General features: G+C 37.4%; 2 protein-coding genes across 3 annotated transcripts; one reads left to right on the top strand and one right to left on the bottom strand.

Moving 5' to 3' along the window:
- Positions 1-1,853: 1,853 nt before the first annotated feature.
- LOC142638534 (uncharacterized) lies at positions 1,854-5,588 on the top strand. Of its 2 annotated transcripts, none has more exons than XM_075812559.1 (4): positions 1,854-2,352; positions 2,812-3,030; positions 4,998-5,023; positions 5,109-5,588. In XM_075812559.1, exons 1-4 carry the CDS (start codon positions 1,990-1,992, stop codon positions 5,350-5,352), a joined length of 852 nt encoding a protein of 283 aa, XP_075668674.1. In that variant the 5' UTR covers positions 1,854-1,989; the 3' UTR covers positions 5,353-5,588. The 2 variants fall into 2 exon arrangements, with proteins under 2 accessions (XP_075668674.1, XP_075668675.1); XM_075812560.1 differs by having other exon boundaries at positions 5,191-5,327.
- Positions 5,589-6,804: 1,216 nt separating this feature from the next.
- On the bottom strand, positions 6,805-8,797 carry LOC142639669 (uncharacterized). The gene is made up of 3 exons (XM_075813815.1): positions 8,731-8,797; positions 7,509-7,561; positions 6,805-7,419 (listed from the first exon to the last, which is right to left on the bottom strand). Exons 1-3 carry the CDS (start codon positions 8,795-8,797, stop codon positions 6,805-6,807), a joined length of 735 nt encoding a protein of 244 aa, XP_075669930.1.
- Between the last annotated feature and the right edge of the window lie 10,627 nt (positions 8,798-19,424).

Below are 19,424 nucleotides of genomic sequence, written 5' to 3' on the forward strand. Positions count from 1 at the left end.
CTTGCGGGTAGCTCGTGACTAAGCATCCTGTGAAATGATGCATGTGCCTTGCACATGACTGGAATGCGAAAAGTCATGACAGATGGTGACAGCTGGTTTTCGCGAGTGTCTCACGAGTAAGGTCTTCCCGCGAGATACCCGCAAAATAGTCTATTATGCTATTTTGTCCTATCTGCTCTACTACATTCTCAATCACACTATATATACTATCATTACCCACATATTGAGTATAGAGCTTTTCAGAAGAGAAAACCCTAGCCTCAACCCTTGAGAGTATAAGATTGTCATACCCAGAACTTTACACACTATCCATTGTAGTTTTCCTCTACTCCTACCTCTTCATTTCTATACCCTTGAGATGTTGATAGCCCAAACACTTACAACACTCACACTGAGTGTCCAGTGTGTTTTGGTGCTACTTGGAAGTATTGGAAGAATCTAAGTTTTGGCGGATGAAATTGGGCGCATTGCGAGATCCGAAAAGTTAGACAAGACACAGTTCCGAGAAGTCTTGTTGGAGTAGGAGTTTGGAGGGCTTAGGTGCATTGGGTAGACTAGACTTGGAGGGTCTTTTGCTATTCATGTATTTCAACTTATTATCTAGTGGATCGATTTACTGCTTAGAGAGAAGCGGAGAGATTTTTCGCCGAGTTCTTCGGTTTCCTCTTCAGTAACACATCGGCGTGTTATCTTATGTTTGCATCACTCTTCCCTACTCTTTTAGCTTTCATTATACTGCTGCGATTTATTGAATATGACTTAGAGTAGCAGTTTTGTTTGTTCGCTCGCATTTACTCTATTCTGCACTTATTTAAGTTAAAGTAAAATTAACCGAGCCATAATTTTTAATTTGGGGTCTAAACAGTTCTTGTATTTTTAACACAATTTCGAGCTTTCATAGGGTATTTTAGTAATTTTCTTGTAAAATATTTCATGAATTAAAAGATCTATTAAATTTTAACCAAGTAGGAGTATATTCTAATTTTTAATAGTTAAGGGGGGATATTATTTAATTTTAGAGTTTTAGGGAGAAATTTTGAATATTCCATAGATCAAAGAGGAAAAGTATTTTTTCTTCCCTCATTTAACAATGAATCAGCCATAATGTTCTAAATATTATGTATCCTTTTTTACATAACGTTACAAACGTGGTTATAAAGATAAGAAAACCATATATTACCAAATGCCTAAAACCACCTCTCCTTGTTTTTCTAACTAGGGGTGTCTATAAGTTGATTTGAGTTGGTTTTAAACTCAACCCAGTCTCGACTCGATCACATTGAGTGGCAAAAGATGAGATTAGTTATCAACTAAAGAGAGGTAACAATTTAGTCCGAGCCTGGGTCAATTGTCCATAAGTAGTAGTTGGTGTCAAAACCGTAGTAGTTGGTGTCAAAACCATATGGAAACAACAACGAGGAGTGTTTCCATTAGATCTCATCAGAGATCACGGGATCTCCCCAAGATCTAGGTAGCAATCTCCACCAATTTGGGTGTTCCAAAGGTTTGAGCTTTTTCCAATTAGGTCAAGTTCAATAGATTCTCAAGTTGAAAATTTGACAAAAAACCCATTTGAGGTAAGTTTTGAAGTTTGAACCACTCAACTTGTCTTCGACAACTGTTGAAAGTTTGAAACTAGTGAGATATGGATCGGTCGATCGAGTGTCTTGGTTTAGACACCCATCTGGAGAGCCCTACATCTAATCATCTCAAAAAAAAAAAAAGAAAAAAAAAAAAGCCTTTTCAATTTTTATTTTTAAAAAAATAATAATAAAACAAAAAGGCAAAAATCTAAAATACATGCCAGATATTATATATCATATCTCGATTCCCCACCAAAATCTAACCTGCAAAAACACAAGATATCATTCATTGCAGTATCATCCATTCAGAAACAGGAACACCCAACAAAGGTTCAAGAGACACAAGTCGTCAAGAAGAACCAAAGTGACATAACCATAACCCAAAAAAAAAAAAAAAACCACTCAAATGTTGCAGTCTTCTTACTCTTACTCCTACCACTCTCTCACTACCAACATCCCCATCCCTCTCTCTCACTCTCACCCTTACAAGCCCTCTCTTCTCTCATCTCCTCTTTCAAACTTCCCTTACAGACCCTCTACTCCTCACCATGTCTCAGCCCTCCCTCCAGTCAGACTCGAACCATTGCTCGCCCTGGTTCCTGAACCAGAGGAGGGTCCAATGGAGCTCCCACAGAGTCTTCCTTCCATTTTCGCCACCACGGACAACCCTTCAACTATCCAAGTCGCAACCAGCGTTCTCCTCACTGGTGCTATCTCTGTTTTCCTCTTCCGCTCTGTCCGCCGCCGCGCTAAGCGAGCCAAAGAACTGGTATTCTTCTTGTCTTTCATTCATTTCTTTTGAATTTTTCATTTTACTGTGTTGTTAATGTGCTTCTGTTTGAGTTTTTTTACAAACTGGGTTTTGGTTAGATTTTGTGACATTTGCATGTGTTATGGGAACTCAGTTTACACTTCGGAGTACTGGGTTTTATTTAGTATTCATTTCACTTCAATTCTACATATTTTATTCTGGTATTATGCTTGAATTCAATTCCTTATGAGATTGGTTTCAGTTAGCTCATTGTTTTAAATCTTTTGTTGTCAAATAAGAGACTTGGTTTGAATACTGTCTGCACTAAAAACTAATTAGTGTCTTAGACAAAAGCAATCATTAGGGAAGGGACATGATACGTTCAAATTTTATCGTATCTTTGCTTTTGTGTTGTTATTACTTATTACTGGTGTACTTGGAGTTTGGATTTTGATGAAGTGAATTTGGCGGGTCTAGAAATTTAGGTCTTCAGGAGTGAAGAAGTCATTGAAGGAGGAGGCCGTCGATGCATTGAAAGCAATGGGGTCGAGTCCTGTTGAAGCTAACTCTCCACCTTCACCTGTTCAAGCATTGTTGGGTGGAATATCAGCAGGTGTTATTGCGCTTATTCTTTACAAGTTCACTACTACTATTGAGGCAGCTCTCAATCGCCAGACAATTGCAGATAATTTCTCGGTTTGTTCTTAGTTTTTTACTTTTTCATTATCAGTGTTCAATTGTTTTTGCAGATTGATTTTGACCATATGGGTTTTCAATTAATGCAAATGGAACTATGACTGTTAGGTTCCTGCTCATATTATTTGAACAACTAAAATTCCTATACTTTGTCTTTATTGAATGGGTGCCAGCGGAAGTGAAAAAGTTGATTGTTTTGTGTTGTTCAATGTTTGGTTTATATGCTTAGTTGATTCTCATTATTAAAACTTGCAGGAATGAGAAAAATGCAAACTCTGCACTAAAGGTAAGATGTACTTCCCTCATTGATGGAAGAAGCAGCATTGACCTAGGGCTGTGGGTTGTCTTTCTGTGCTTCACTTCATAGATTGTTTAAAAATATATTTGAGCTCTCCTTACTTTGAAAAATGAAGTTAGCCTGGTGCAGCTGCAACAGCATTATTAATGCAACCATAGATGAGGTTTTCTTTCTTTATCTGAATTATTAATTTCTCTGGGGCACCACTCTGCAATACCTCTGCTCTTTCTTTTTCTCCCCCAGTAGCATACCTTGGCTCCAGTACACTCATTAGACCACAATTTGCCAGTATCTTATTACTCCCTATTTTTTTGGTAAGTAATGTAAATTCCATTCAATCATTAAAAAATAAAAAAAAATCACCCAAGTATACACGACGTATACAGATGGGGAACATAACAATCAAGTACATAAGTTACAAACATCCTAAGTTAAAAAAATCCATCAAATCATAGTTTGAAAAAATAGAATGGCTTGCCCAACGAAGCACATCCAAACAGTCTGAATCAGACAACGTTCTAAAGAAGAAAAGTTTAAGATCAGCTACTATCATTTCTGAATCCTAAAAGCACTGGTTGTTTCTCTCCCGCCAAATGCACCATATCAAGCAATGAGGGACAACCATCCAAATAACACCATTACAATGACGACCAAACTTTCCTAGCCAGCATGCTAAAAGCTCCACCAGAGTCTTTGGCATTACCCAGTAAATACCAAACAAGGTGAAAACCATAGACCATAGCTTAAATGTAGTAAAAGATGATCTGCTGATTCTCCATTGCTATCACACATGTAGCACCAGTCTAGAATCCACATCTTCCTCTTGTGTAAATTATCAACCGTCAAAATATTTCCCAAAGCTGCTGTCCAAAATAAAATGCTACTCTGAAATATTTCCCAAAGATGACCTTTGGCTATATAAATATGATATGTGCAAAAATAAAATTAGAGTAATTGCCTTTGTGAAAGCCTAGTGAGTAATATACCTGAAGCCTGGTTGTAGTTAGTAGATGCTAGTTTTGCAATTAGTGTAGTTATCACTAAATGGCCTTAGTTGGAAATTCAGGTGTACTTATTCAATACATGCTATGGCTTTCGTTGGTGCATCTGAAAATTGTAGGTGTTATGAATTCACTGCTGTGTATGTGCGTTTATTTGCACATTTTGCAGAACAAATAACTGATATAGCTCTAGATATGAACTTTTTAGACAGCATTTGTATGGAACTTTTTTTTTTTCTTTTGATAAGTACATTTGTATGGAACTTGAACTAAGACACCATAAGCAGTTAGGTTTGCAATGGATGATTATTGGTATCCCTTAGAGAGAGAACACCAGAACTCTTTTTGCATAGTATTATATAAGCAAGAAGCATCACCTGTATACTAGAAAAACAATGTGAAACATACAAGATACATATTTCTTAGTACTCAATTTGTTTTCCACAAGAAGAGAATATATAGGGAGATATCAGTTTTAACACACATGCATAAGAAAGACTTTCCTAAGCTAAATTAGTAAAAGAAAACCCACAATAAAACACTTTTAAGTTATTGTTACCTAATACATGGTATTATTGCCTGTTTATGAAAATCTCAAAGTTGTTTGCTATGTCTTGCAATAGTCGTTGTATAATTTTAACTCCATTATTGTTTTTCCCACTTTCCAGGTACGCCAGATAACCATAACCATAAGGTAGATCCTACAACTTCTTCCTGAATATCCTGATTTTTAATTTTGTGAACAAACTCATTATCATTTTCATTTCTGCTGTTGGCAGGACTATTGTAAATGGGTTGTGCTACCTTGCAACATTTCTTTTTGGCATCAACTCTGTTGGATTATTCCTTTATTCTGGTCAGCTTGCCATCAACTCCTTCATGGAGGATTCTACAAATCAAGAAAATAAAAGCAAAGGTGACGAGGGGTTAGGCTCACCAAATTCAACGGTTGAGAGTGCCACAGATACCACCGAGGTAAGCAGCAGCAGCAAGAGGGATCAAAGTTCAAATGATACACAATGATGGAAGAGATCTGAAATCAAAGTGTTGGAATTTGTAGAAAAGATCTAATAAAAATTACTTGAGCATTTTCATAACATAGTTTTTACTCTTTGATAGTTGTGTACTCTTGCACTAGATTATTATTGTAGAACATGAAATAGTTTGTATAAAACAATGTAAATTATTTGACTGACAATTATTTTTGGTTTTGGCGATGATCAAGGAGGGATGATTTAAAGAAGTGTAGATTGCTAAAATTATTATTGTTGTTAAACAGGGAAATGAAGATTCTTTATTTCATGGCAAAATGGGCTCTTCAAACTGAATCTTTTGAATTCTCACCCTGGACCTTACCTTAGAGGTGATGTAATGTGGAAGGCTGTTTGTAATTTGTTTATGGTTTTTTAATTTTTGGGTAATTTGCACTCCTCCCTAACTATATAGTGCAGTTGCAGTGTTTACCTAAACTTCAAAATTGAACTGTGCTCCCTTTAGCTATTGATATTAAGCACTTTGTTCCTTTCTGTCGGATTTCTGTCAAATTGAACAAAAAATACAGACTCTGTTAGATATGTTTTTCAAAAAAAAAAAATTGACATTGCTGTTAAGTTTAACTGAAAACCTAACAGCATCTGGTAAAAGTGTTTATTATGCATCGTTGTGGACATTGCAACTGCACAGAAAAAGTGCAATTAACTCTAAAGTATAAAAAAATGTAGACAGCTAACGAATTAATCTATGCATGCATGTCTTTTTCTGATTCATCATATTGGCAAACTAGAGTTCACTAGATCTTGTTTTTGAGTAATTATTGTTTACAAAAGGGGAATGAAACATCGGATGAAGCCAAGAGCCCAACACTCTTCTTAAATTTTTGCTTTTGGTATTTTGATTCATAATTAGTATGCATTATTTTTATTTGCAATTCCAAATCAAGTTTCTCCTGTTAGGAGGAACTCCGAAGAAGATGGATTGGGTGTTCCAAGTCACTTTCTCAATGGCGTAAACTCTATGAAAGCACACAACATGCATTATATATTTATATGTTATATCCTGATAGTACATTAATCATTATGTAGTTATGGAATAAATGAGGTTTTCATACATTGTTAGTGTAATTTTACTTTCTGGATACCTGATCTGAGATGCTTACTATTGTTGTTATATGGTTTTAAAGCTATTAAGCTAGGATATTTAAATTATACCTCGTCAACAGAATGTCAAATTGAGGAAATTTACTAGCATTACATTCAGATACAGTAGCTGCTACGTTTTTACTTGCAGACTATGGGGAGGTTCACTACATAAAAGTCCCAAACCCTTTTGAAGTCCCGCTGCTTTAAAGTTGTACAGCCAATTTAATGCCTCGAAAAGCAAATATTCTACATGCTTGTTTCTAGTGAACTCGATCACAATTATCAATCCCAGTTCCTGCAGGTGATGATAATTCCCTCTTTTCAATCAAAGTGAAGATCATGTTTGAGCACCTGAAGTAGTAGTGCTCGCATCACCATGCAATCCTTTTTGGTGCACAACAACCCTTGAGACTGCAGCTATATCCTGACCTGTCTTCCTCAACAAGTTACGACTCTTGGCAGGTTGAAAGTGATGCAATGGAGTCGAGTTTGTATCAAGAATGTGCAAAATCACCACCATAGCCACTGAAGAAACAAACATTGGTATTGGACCAAATATCCACAGCAGTAATATGGTGGCAAAGTAAATTGCCCGTAACCCAACTGACCAGAAAGCACTTCCCCGTATCAGTGCCATCTGCACATACTCCACTGGGATATCACTATTTGGCATACTGATAAGGAAATTTGCATGGACGAAGCTCCTTATACTTTGGAGAAAAGAAGCATAAGATACTAAGAAGCAAAACAGAAGGCTAACATATTTGACAGAAATGATGTATGGATCTGTGTCACCATATACGAAAATACTCTTGAAGAAATCATTTGAAGTGCTTCCAACCCAGGCCCCAATAAGAGAGCTTAAAGCCAGGGAGGTTGAAGCAAAGAAAGTTGCAGCTGATATGGTGCTGGAGATCACACTTAGACATGGACCTCTTCCCTTAGCTTCAACCTGCAGCAAGTACCCACTTAAGTTATTGAGGTGGAAAAAGGTAAATCATGTTGAGTTGAGGAATGCCATTTTCTAGTGAAGAGAGGTACCTGCAACATTTTCTCAACCAAAGCTTTTCTGTAGTGGTTCTCATAGCCAATGGCTGTGGTCACAGGAAATCTTAAGCATCTATAGAGAAGGAAACGATGGTAACCAAACATGATCAATAATCCACTTGGGACCAAGATTACATCTAAGTATCCCTTCTTCCAAACCATTCTTTCTCTCTCTCGCTAGTATCCCTAGGGTGGAATAGATGATAAAATAATTACTAGTCTCTAATCATGATTCATAAGACAATATTCTGGAAAAGAATATGAGCTCCAATTAATGGTCCATAGTGATAGTGGATTTAGTGGTGTAGATAATGATGACCAAGAAATGACAACATGCAAATACCTGCTCTCCCAATTCACATGCGACTAGCTGGTGAACATGTTTCTAACTTGGAAATGAGACTCACCATGTGGAGTACAGAAAAGAAAAACTGAGGTTGTGTATTCAGTACACGGGACCTTCTTTTCGACTTTTTAATTTGATAATTTATAAATTTTTTTTTTTATAGAAATAGAAGTAACTGGATATGGATATTGCATTAATCCAATACGTTGGAATGTCACTGTATGATTAAGAGAATAAGAATGCTATTCTCTTAAAAAACCAAAAAAGATGTGAGTTGTTGATATAACCTTCAAAATAGCATAATCACTCGAGGTCCTGAGGATCATGAGATGGAAATCATTAATTGGAATCTCTCTTTCTACTTCCTCCTTTTGGCCAATTTTTTTTTTTTTTTAAATGAATAGTTGATATGACATTATTGAATGAGTTCAAATTCATTAGATTAAACTAAAATAAATAAATAGTTGATATAGCATTATTAAGTGAGTCAAAGCCTAGAGCATCCGTAGCAGATGTTGCAAAAAAAAATGTCATTTTGACACACCAAAAGCCTACTTTATTATTTTACCACATCATTTTATAACATCCCATTTATCAGATGTTTTACTCTTCCATTCTATACATTAAAATAATATTTATAACACTTATAAATAATATGTTTAATTTTCCCCCATCATCATTACATCATCAACAACAGCAACAACAGCAACTACAACAACAACCAGAAAAATTGTTACGGCCACAATCACCAAAAAAAAAAAAAAAAAACACACACACACACACACAACCATCAAAATCAACCCACAACCGCTGCCGAATCCACCATCAAATCACAACCACCAAAACAGAAAAACAAAAACAAATCAGAACAGAGATCAGCACCACCACCGATTCGCCCATCACCAGCCGACCCACCCACCACCACTGATCCGCCCATCACTATCTCAACCCACCCACTGCCATAACCCACAACCCATGAAACTCAACCCACTCACTGCCATAACCCACAACCCGAACCCACCCACCATCAATCTGCCCATCCGAACCCACCCATCAAACCATAGCCAAAAACACGTGAACGGAAAAAAGAAAAAAGGAAAAAAAAAAACCTGAAGCGGAATAGAGAAGACAGATGGTCAACGGCGTCGAGTGGTGGCCTTTGGTGATCGGCATGTTGTGGAAGACGAATAGAGAAGACAGAGATGAGAAGACGGAGAGAGAGATATTTGTGATGAGGAGAGAGAAAACGGGAATAAAATAACAATATATATTTTGCCATTGTTTTTCCGTACTGTGCCAAATTGTGAGGGTACTGTAACATGTTGCAAAAATTTGACACATTTAGCACATCTGATAAAAGGGGTTTTTTGGTATTTGGTGTGCCAAATGTGCCAAATATTTGGCATTTGGCACATTTGACACATCTGCTGTGGATGCTCTATTAGTCACAAATTCCACATAAGAATATATAATTATTTTATAATGTGATATAATATATATTCATTTTATGAAATATTAACAATAGTCATATGTGTACTTTTTTTAATATTTCATTTTAGATGTATTAAATTATTAATTTAAATATGCTTTTTTCTTTTATCTTGGATTTTACAAAAACCAACCAATGACATTTTTTCTGCTAAAATAAATGATGTCATAACGCTTTTGTATGTGTTGATATCTTAACTCAATAGTTTAGTGTACTAAGCAAGGTATACGATACAACTAATTTGTGTTATGGGTTTATATTGATACACAATTGGAAATTTGGACAATAACACGTAAATCGTTCAAAATGAACTATTCTTTGTTTATTTTGATATGATGTTACATGGACATTGCTATGGAATGTTTACTCTCTCTCTCTCTCTCTTGCTTATTATGTGTTGTTCTTCTCTTTTTTCTCTTTTATATGAGCCATTTCCTTTTTCTTTTTCTTTTTTTATTTTATTCTTGTCCACCTGGATAAATTTTGGTCTTATCGAACTCTCTTTTTCTAGTTCTTCATTATAAATGGAGACTTCTAAGGCCTTTTTACTGTTGGGGCTTGTCCTTTTGCATTAAATGCAGTGGTGCCAAGCAGGTGACATTCATTAATGTGGAGGCTATTGTGGAATCATTAGGAAATTTTAGGAAGCTACCTTGGAAAAGTGCGCCTTCTCTGGGATTTACCTCAGTAGCTTGGACATTCCTCGGACACAATCTCGACACTAGGCCTGGAAGGTCATTGGTTTTTACCAATGATCCAAGGATCTTCATTTATTACCAGAATGGGCTAGTCAATTCTGGATTTTATTCATCCATTTGGGCCAATGCTTAAAATAGGCCCAATGTTTATCCCATTATAATAAGGCCTAATACTCACCCGACTACAGCTTTCTTTGTCAACTAATGAAAATTTTGTGTTCACTATAAAAAAGAAAAAAGAAAAAAGAAAAATATAATATATATACACACACTTTTGTTTTCATTTAAAATTGTCATATACTCCTTTTATAAGCAAATTTGCTAGTGGCAGTATATGGTAAGGATCAAGTTTTTCCAATTATGATAGTTGGAAAAGAAAGAGAAAATTAGAATTTTGTCTCCATTCAATTAATTTCAACTTGCGTATCTCTATTATTGTTGTTTTTAATCTCAAACCACTATATTATCATTTAATATTATAATTTTATCTCCTTTGAAGCATTCAAAGGTATGATCATTATCTTTTTCATTGAATAAATTACTTATTTCAATACATTTGTATATACGTATCGAATCAAAATACACCGATATCAAAATACTTTGCAAACAAAACACCAAAATTTTCGTTGAACAACTTTTGCTATTTTCATTTTGGTGGGACCTAATACAAATAGAAAAGGTATTCGGTGAAAATTATGTGATTTTTTATGTGCCTCTAGCATGGCTCAAACACAAAATATCATATCAACAATTGTTGCTCAACAATGATTAACTAGACTAATTAGAAAAAAAAGCTTGTTGATAACTTATTGAGATTACAATGGAAAAAAAAACTACAAATTTGTACTCTAAAAAAGATTATCAAAATCTCATAATTGATTTTCTGTACATGTCATTATATTAAAAAAACTAATAATAAAAATCCAATTGCAAGAGCTAAGGTATATCAAGTGTCCGCTTATTTCGTTTAACTAAACTCTTTTTTTTCTTTGTCTAAATAAGTGTCACTATAGAGTACTTTTTTTTTTTTTTTTGATACAACTATAGAGTACTTTTAAAACAACTATTGAGAGTACTTTCTCCACAAAAACTACAAATTTGTTCACCCAAAAGGGTTTTTTTTTTTTTTTTTTAAATTGTAAAACCTTATAGTTCAACATCTATATAGATCACCAAAAATTAGAAAATAAAAACTCAAATTCTCACTTCCAAAAAAACTTATTATTAATCCATACTCAAATCAAACAAAAGTGAGAAAGAGAAAGAACCTGTGATTGAAAATTGAAACTTTAAAAAAAAGGGAAGGAAAATAGACAACCATTAATGGGAAGGAAAATAGTGGTAAAAAGAATATAGAAATTCACCAATTGAGAAACAAAATCAAAGAAATAGAGAGACTAGTGACTTTTTTTTTTTTTTTTTGAAAAATTACACTTTACCATCCTAAACTATACTCTATATCACACTTTGCATCCTAAACTTTTTCAAATGCATGTTTTGCATCCTAAACTATGACCCTTGTTACATTTTGCACCCCTACGTTAAGTTTTCTATTAACTTAGATGAAAATTCAAAATTTAGGGTGCAAAGTGTAATCAAGAGTATAGTTTAGGGTGGTAAAGTATAATTATCTTTTGTTTTTAATGCATTGAGAAGAGGGGCAATTAGGTTTTTTCATGTGGTATCATATTTTTCCATCCAAGTTAATAAAAAACTTATCATCATGGTGCAAAGTGTAACAAGGGTCATAGTTTAGGATGCAAAATATGCATTTAAAAAATTCAGAGTGTAAAGTGTAATCAGGAGTATAGTTTATGATGATAAAATGCAATTTTCCCTTCTTTTTTTTTTTTCTTTTTTTTTTGTGTTGATGGAACATGGAATGAATGGGGAAGAGGGGTGGAAAGGAAGTAATAAGAAATTTATATGGAAAATAGGATAGAAAATAAATGGTTGAAGGAGATGAAAGGTTGAACAAAATGAAACAATAAATTTTTTTTTTTTTTTTTTGGTTTAGCAAAATGAAACAATAGAATTTAAGAAGAGGTAAAGGAAAAAAATGAATAATATTAATTAAACTTTTGAAATATAATGATTTACCAGCATTTATGTGAAGATTTTAGTTGTATGCTAACCTCGTCAAATATATGCATTCCCAAAGCCAAACATTATGAAGTGTTGGGTTCTTTATCTACATAAACCTTCCCATAGGTAAATGAAAGAAGAGAGCAGGGAAAATAGGCAAAATTTTTTACAAGATATGATATAAACCATTATATTTCTGAAAGTTCAATCTGATGATTTTTGACTAACTAACTTCATATAGATTATTCACTTCTTCTTTTTTTTTTTTTTTTTATGTAAGTTTTGGCTCTAAGAAGAGGGGAATGGGGGATTTTTAGTTTTATGAGGCATGGTCCCAACCAATTGAAATTCTAAGATCAGTCAAACATATGCATTGCTTCCTTCTAAAACGTTATAATTTTATAAAAGTTTTGGTTTCTTTATCTATTCTAATACTATAAGAAGAAGGGACGCATGGAGTGGAAAATAATCAAAATATACTTCACAAACTTAAAATCATCACCCTAAAAAAAAAAACCTTTTAACTCTTAAAATTAATATTTGGTTAAAAATATAATTTAGCCCTAAAAATTTACATTCTTTTTCAATTCAGTCCATATTTTGTCAATTTAGATCTTCTATTTATAATTATGGTCAATTCGGTCATTCTGTTGAGTGTCCTTACATTTTTTACATTAATTAATAGACAAAGTTTGTCTACAAACTTGGCTGTAACTTAAGACTACAACTCCCACTAAAAAAATTAACATGACTACTATGGTGGGCCTTTTTTTGCAACTCTAGGCTGGGCTATTTCCTACTACATTACGGCCCAATAGTTCTAGGGTAGGAGAGTCGGGACTGGCTTGACTGCAACACACCCAAAGCCAACTTGTGCACAAGCTAGAACCCCTTTTGCTAGGACCTTGGACACGTGTGCACGACAGAGGATGCTGTTACAAAAAAGTTATAGCAGGAAAGTGTAATATGACAAAATGAGAAGAAGATGCTTACTATCAGCCAAAAACGAAACTAAGCCATTCTCTTAGTAAAAGGAGGAAATAATGCAGTGATATAAACACGGCAGAGATGAGTTACTAACAACAATTAAAAAAAGAAATAATATTAATGCTTGATCAATAAAAGAAAGATTAGTCTACCGCGCTTGATTTCTCAACGGATTCTAGTCCAGGAAGAGAACCACTCTCCAATGTGGGCAATCTCATGGGGAAATCTTGCCATAGAAATTTCCCGCTTTGAAAGAATGGGCCTAGATGGCTTATCCTTGAATTCTTTAATCTTTACTAGAGAACAGGCTATTAGAGGGAAAGAAGGGAAGCCTATTGGTGCAGGCCTGCCATGACACTCTAGCTCACTCTCTGTTTTTCCTTTGTGATTCATTTCTGATTTCTATGTTACTATTTTCTTATCTTGCACTCCTTTCCTTACTTGTTTTTCTCTTGTTTACCTCTCATGTTTACCTCCATTTCATTCTGTTGTTTTTTGTGCACGACTAAGGCCCCCTTTCATATTGCCCGTCATGACTAGTTTTTACTGTTTTACCCCTTAACTACTTTTGTCCTAATATGGGTGTCCTTCCCAGACCTCCCATTAGTGTGTCGGCTGCCCAGCTATCACCACTTACCTGTGCTAGCCGTGCCACATTCCATTCCCAAACAAAAAAAATTTGTTTTATTTACTTGCTCTCCGTGACATTCCCATCCGAATAAGGGTTGGCATTCTCTCTTATTAACTCCTATGGCATGCACCTAGTGATTCCAGCTCACATTTCCCTCTTTTGGGTGGTATGTCATCCCAGCAAGATATTTCCCCTAAAAGAGCTTGAGCGGGAAACCTAGAATAGGCTTCCCCCTTCTCCCCTTCGCCAGACCATACCTTCTCTTACCTCTGACCCATGGCCCACCGCCCCTGTATTGTCCGGGTACAAGTGAGTGGTGTCTGAGCCTTATGCGTGCTCCACTTTCATGTGTGTCCATGGCTTGTCTGCTATTCATGCATTTGCCATGGCCTGGAGGGTTTGTCTGGTCTTTGTTGCACGTTCTACTACTCATTCTTAACCTCTTATGGCGTGGATGAGTCACTGGGTCTTCATTCTTTGTATCTTGCTTCCTCCCTGGGTTAGGCTTTGCTTGGGCATGGACATTTCCTTCTTCAATCCAACCATTCCCCACTTTGTGGGTCGGTTGACACCTTTGCCATGTCGCCCCATTGCTTTTGCCATGTTATCATTTGACTTGTGCTTGCTGGGCCTCTTTTGGGCCCGCCATACACTTTCCTTTCACTTAATTTCTGTAGCCCAGTACTACCGTTGGGCTTGTTCTCACGCTGCTTCGGGTTTCCTTGGCCATTTTATTCCTTTGGGCATCCTTAGCCCGCTTCATTCCCTCGAGTATCTTCGGCCCATTCCAATCCTTCATTCCCATGGGCTTTTGCTAAGTCTTTTGGGCTTCCTAGGCCTAAATTACCATATCCTTTACTTTCGGGGTTTATTGGCTTTTCTACCAACCACATTTACTAGTTCCTTCATTTGGGCTCATTTAATCCTTTTTTGCTTGCTTTCTTTGGGGCCCTTTTACTATTTTACAGGCCCATTGACCATTATTCATGTCATTCGGGTTTAATGGTTTTCTTCTCACTTTGCTAATTCTTCTTCCTTATTTCCTCCCATATTGTTGGGCTTCTTCCTATTATTGGGCCTCCTTGCCAAAGTGGGCATCAACATTCAGCCCCCTAAGCATATGAAGTGCTCTTGCGGTTCATGTACTAATAAAAAGTCTTTTCTCCTTCCTTTTTTTTTTTTTTTTCCTTTTTTCCTTCACGAGTTTTTTTGAACAGTGGGCCCCACTTTATTTTCTTTCCTGTTGTGAACAGTGTTGTCTCTTCGAATTTTTCAGTTTAGCAGTTATTCCGAAACACAGCTTCTGTTTCATTAATACCATGCCTTTTCTGACGGATGACCCATTGCATCCTTTCGCGTCATCGTTAATGTCAACAGTACTTAAACTTATTCCCTTCACATCACTAACAAAAAACATCTTTTCACTTCTCTTTTTCTTCACCGCATCTTCTCCCTCAAACACCTTTACCATCCACTTTGATAAATTATCCCACCATGACACCGGCAAAAGGCGAGAGTTCTTCCCGCCGTAAGGGAAAGGAAATTGCCTTTGATGATCCTACCACCAAAGCCGTAGGTGAAGATGCTCCTCTCTCCGAATCGGAGCGCTCCGGGGAGGAAGAAGGAAGTCGCGACCTCGACAGCAAGTGCGCTCCTCTCATTGATCCATGGTATGACACCCATCCCCATTTTCTAAGGGTATCTAGCGAATATTTGCCTCCACTGTTGGGTCCAGTGTGGCTCTCTATTTGTCTTCACCACATAGAGGTGTCTTAGGAACCTTTGGCTTCTTCGATCACTAATATTGACATACGGCAAGGTGCTTCACTCCTTATGCCCATTCTCTTTGAATTTGGGTCGGGTACTTCTTTGGGTTGGAAGGAATGGGTAGACAGAGAGTTGTCCGACACGGGTTTCATGGCGGCGTTACAGCGGGCCAGCATGTTGAAGGCCATTGTCTCGTTGCGTTGCTTGTCCAACTATTAGGACTTGTTTAATCTTCTCCATTTTGTCTGCTGATGGTGTACCACCACCCATACCTTCTTTCTTTCCTGCGGCGAGATCACTGTGACTTTGGAAAACCTGACAAACCAACTACTATTGCCCATTCTTGGTGATGTCGACTCGAGTGCTATGGAGCTCTCTCCCGAGGAGGAGGCTATGGAGGCTGGGTTGAAGAAAGGAATGAGCAACAATGTGAAGTTGTCATATTGGCTTGGGGCTTTCTCCAAGGCTTCTGATATGGTTCACCACGTGGCCTTTGTTGTGTTCTGGCTCTGTAAGTTTATCTTTGGCTCTCATCCCTATTATGATGTAAAACCTCTTTATTTTCGATTGGCTATAAAGATATCTACCGGGGTGAGTTTACTGTTGGCCCCTATGTTTCTACGTCATCTATATGTGCAGTTAGACATCTTGTTGAAGGCCATTGTCTCGTCGCGTTGCTTGTCTAACTATTGGGACTTGTTTAATCTTCACCATTTGGTCTACTGATGGTGTACCACCACCCATACCTTCTTTCTTTCCTGCGGTGAGATCACTGTGACTTTGGAAAACCTGACAAACCAACTGCCATTGCCTATTCTTGGTGATGTTGACTCGAGTGCTATGGAGCTCTCTCCCGAGGAGGAGGTTGTGGAGGTTGAGTTGAAGAAAGGAATGAGCAACAATGTGAAGTTGTCACATTGGCTTGGGGCTTTCTCCAAGGCTTCTGATGTGGTTCACCGTGTGGCCTTTGTTGCGTTCTAGCTCTGTAAGTTTATCTTTGGTGCTTATCCCCATTATGATGCAAAACCTTTTTATTTCCGATTGGCTATAAAGATATATGCCGGGGTGAGTCTACTGTTGATCCCCATGTTTCTAGGTCATCTATATGTGCAGTTCCTACCATATAGTCACCACTTCTACCCATAGTACTATCTTGCAACATCTGCTATGGGAGCGTTGCGCTAGGCATTTGGCAAAGTGTAAGTTCGTCAAGTTTTGCCAAGGAGAAGTATTGTTCATGTTTGAAGGTTATTACTGATTTTTGTGATCGTTTTGTGTCTAATTTCCCATCGACTTACCGCTGGGTTGGGTTGAAGCCGTTTGGGCATCCTGCTATGGAGTTCTTTAATAAAGGAGTTGGTTTTTGTAGAGGGCATACAGAAGTCTAGGCTATGGTTATACATGTGTTGATTCGATTATGGGTTCTTTCGTTGATGCTATTAGGACCACCACTCCATTGACTGCTTTTGATGAAAGGGGGATTACGTACTTGGCAACCATTAATGCTAGATGGCTACCTTATCTTGTCGATAAGGGGGTTTAGTTTGTGCACTATTCTGACAATAAAGTGAGGAGGCAATTTAGGCTAGATCAGGACATTCTTGATGATTTTTCTGCCATAATGGAGTCTGCTACTTTTGTCTGACCATTCCTACGACACAATGCTTTTGAGTTTTGGAGCAGGCATTTTACAGTAGTCACCATTCCAAGTTCATAGAGGGAGGGTATTTGCACTGCAACCATGCATGGAATCTGGTAAGCTATGATGACTTCGTTTGAGCAGGAGTTGTTGAGTAGCCATGGGTTTTCTTTCATTCCTCCTGATGGTCTGCATGCAATTATTTCTACCAACCCTCAGTTACTTCTTCCCACCAAGTCTGAGGTGGTGTATGCTAGGAAGCAGAGTCGGTCTTTTATATTTGAGTGGCAGGCAAAGGAGAAGCGACGATACTTGTACTCTAGTGAGTACCCCACGGGTTGGGAGAAGAAAGTGATGGTGGTGAACCTTCCCGTGCCTGCGAAGAAGGGTTCCATGTCTTGGTCTGCCAAGCCTAAGTCTACCAAGAAAGGAGATAAATCCTTTGAGACTTGTTTTGATATTGTTCCTTATGAAGGTAGTTGTCCTCCCATAGGTAATATAATCCTGGAGGGTTCTCCTCCCCTTTCTACTCGTACTCGTTCTAGTAGGCACCCCACTACGGGCAAGTCTAGGTCCGCTACTCTATGGCCATCCACAAATGCTCCCCCTTCTAGTAGGACTCGAGGCAACAAGAGGAAGACATCTCAACCTCCTTCGTCTGCCACCACCAAGAGGAGAGTATGCTATCTCTAATTCTACTTCTTCTTTATTTTTCTTATTCATAAGGCCTTCCTGCGGCTAATCCCACATGTATGCTTACTTATTTCCCTTCTCTTTGTCTCCTCTTTTTTTTTTTTTTTTCTTAGCAGTCTAAGCACAATGAAGATACTTCTGCCACCCACCCCATCTTGCTTTACGAGACCGAATTGGAGATATGTCCCTTCCTTTTGCATGCATTCCCATTGTCATGTGTCACTATGTGCCCCGTTTCTCCTCTCCTTTTTTTTTAAAAAAATATATAAATACATAACCACTTATCATGTGCTCTTCTCTTCTTCCCCCCTTTTTTTTTTGTGTTTTCAGGCCGACCCCAAGCCCCTTTCTATTTATAAACCCTACAACTTAGGAGATCCCGCTGCCATGGGTACACCCATGGAGGGTTTCTATAATGGGGCGGACATAGTGGCTAAGGCCATGGCCTCCGCTTCTACTGTTATGCAGGGAGCTCTTGCCAAGACCCCCATCCCTTCAGCCAAGCTTGGTCCTATTAAGGAGAATGCTCAGATTGAGAGGGTTAGTGAGTCTGCTTCCATTCTGTTAGGACATATATGTTTCACTTGTTTAGAACATATGTTATTCATTATTTATGTAATTGGCTAATCCTTTTTCAAAACGTACTTTACTTGTAATTGGGTAGATTTAGGATGAGGGTAACGCTTCAAGAAACAAGGTTTCAAGATCAAGTGTTAAAGTCATGCAAGTCTGTCCAAGAAACAAGTTGAGAAGTGCTTTTCATTAAAGCTCGACAGCTGCATCTATCGAGCTTTGAGAAGCTGCTCTAGCCTCGAGGCTCGACAGCTGCTCGACAGCACCTCGAGACTTGTAGCTGTCGAGATTTAAGAAAAACAGATTCCTAGTTCTGTTTTGATTCCAATCCATGGATGTGTCTTTGGGCCTTCTTTTCTCCTAACCCTAGACATATAAAAGGATTATTTTAAGGGCCGTCAAAGGGTGGCAAGTTGCACAAGCATTGAGAATTCCTTGTTCATGCAAATTGTAACTTGAGACGAAGTTCTTGCCCTAGTTCATCTTTCTTGTGAAGAAGTTGCTATGTCTTTGCACCATAGGGTTTTGTAACCAAGCATCTTCTTGATCTTCATCGTGTGGATGAATTGAAGAACTTTGCAGTCAACAAATCTTCTCTAGTTGGTGATTGAAGTTGCGTACTGGGATCCGTGCAATTGGTTAGTCACGTACTTGGGAGCCGTGCATCAAAAGGAGAAACTGTCACTACAGAACAAGTCCAATTGGGTATTAGGGTAAGGGTTCAACTGTAGGTTGGAAGGTACTTGGGATTCCTTTACTTGTAACCGCTAGTTGTGATAATAGTGGAGTTTCGGGAGTGGTGACCTTAAATTCACCCAGTGGGGTTTTTGCCGTGTTGGTTTTCCCCATTCGTAAACAAATCACCGTGTTATTTATTTTCCGCTGCATACTTAGTTTAATTGGTGATTTGTTTGTGCTACCACGCGTTTGCATGTTAATTTGATTAATTAATTAAACTTGGCTAATTAATCAACTTAATCCATCACAAGGGGTCAATACGTT

Source organism: Castanea sativa, chromosome 6 (genome assembly GCF_040712315.1).
Source record: "Castanea sativa cultivar Marrone di Chiusa Pesio chromosome 6, ASM4071231v1".
Classification (NCBI taxonomy): domain Eukaryota; kingdom Viridiplantae; phylum Streptophyta; class Magnoliopsida; order Fagales; family Fagaceae; genus Castanea; species Castanea sativa.

Excerpts from the sequence above, each read along its gene's own strand:
- LOC142638534 (XM_075812559.1), top strand. The coding sequence starts at position 1,990 with ATGTTGCAGTCTTCTTACTCTTACTCCTACCACTCTCTCACTACCAAC. Across the intron at positions 3,031-4,997 it reads CAATTGCAGATAATTTCTCG|GTACGCCAGATAACCATAAC; the intron begins GTTTGTTCTTAG and ends CCCACTTTCCAG. Across the intron at positions 5,024-5,108 it reads CAGATAACCATAACCATAAG|GACTATTGTAAATGGGTTGT; the intron begins GTAGATCCTACA and ends TGCTGTTGGCAG.
- LOC142639669 (XM_075813815.1), bottom strand. The coding sequence starts at position 8,797 with ATGGGCGGATCAGTGGTGGTGGGTGGGTCGGCTGGTGATGGGCGAATC. Across the intron at positions 7,562-8,730 it reads CGGTGGTGGTGCTGATCTCT|CCATTGGCTATGAGAACCAC; the intron begins GTTCTGATTTGT and ends CTGTGACCACAG. Across the intron at positions 7,420-7,508 it reads TGGTTGAGAAAATGTTGCAG|GTTGAAGCTAAGGGAAGAGG; the intron begins GTACCTCTCTTC and ends TACTTGCTGCAG.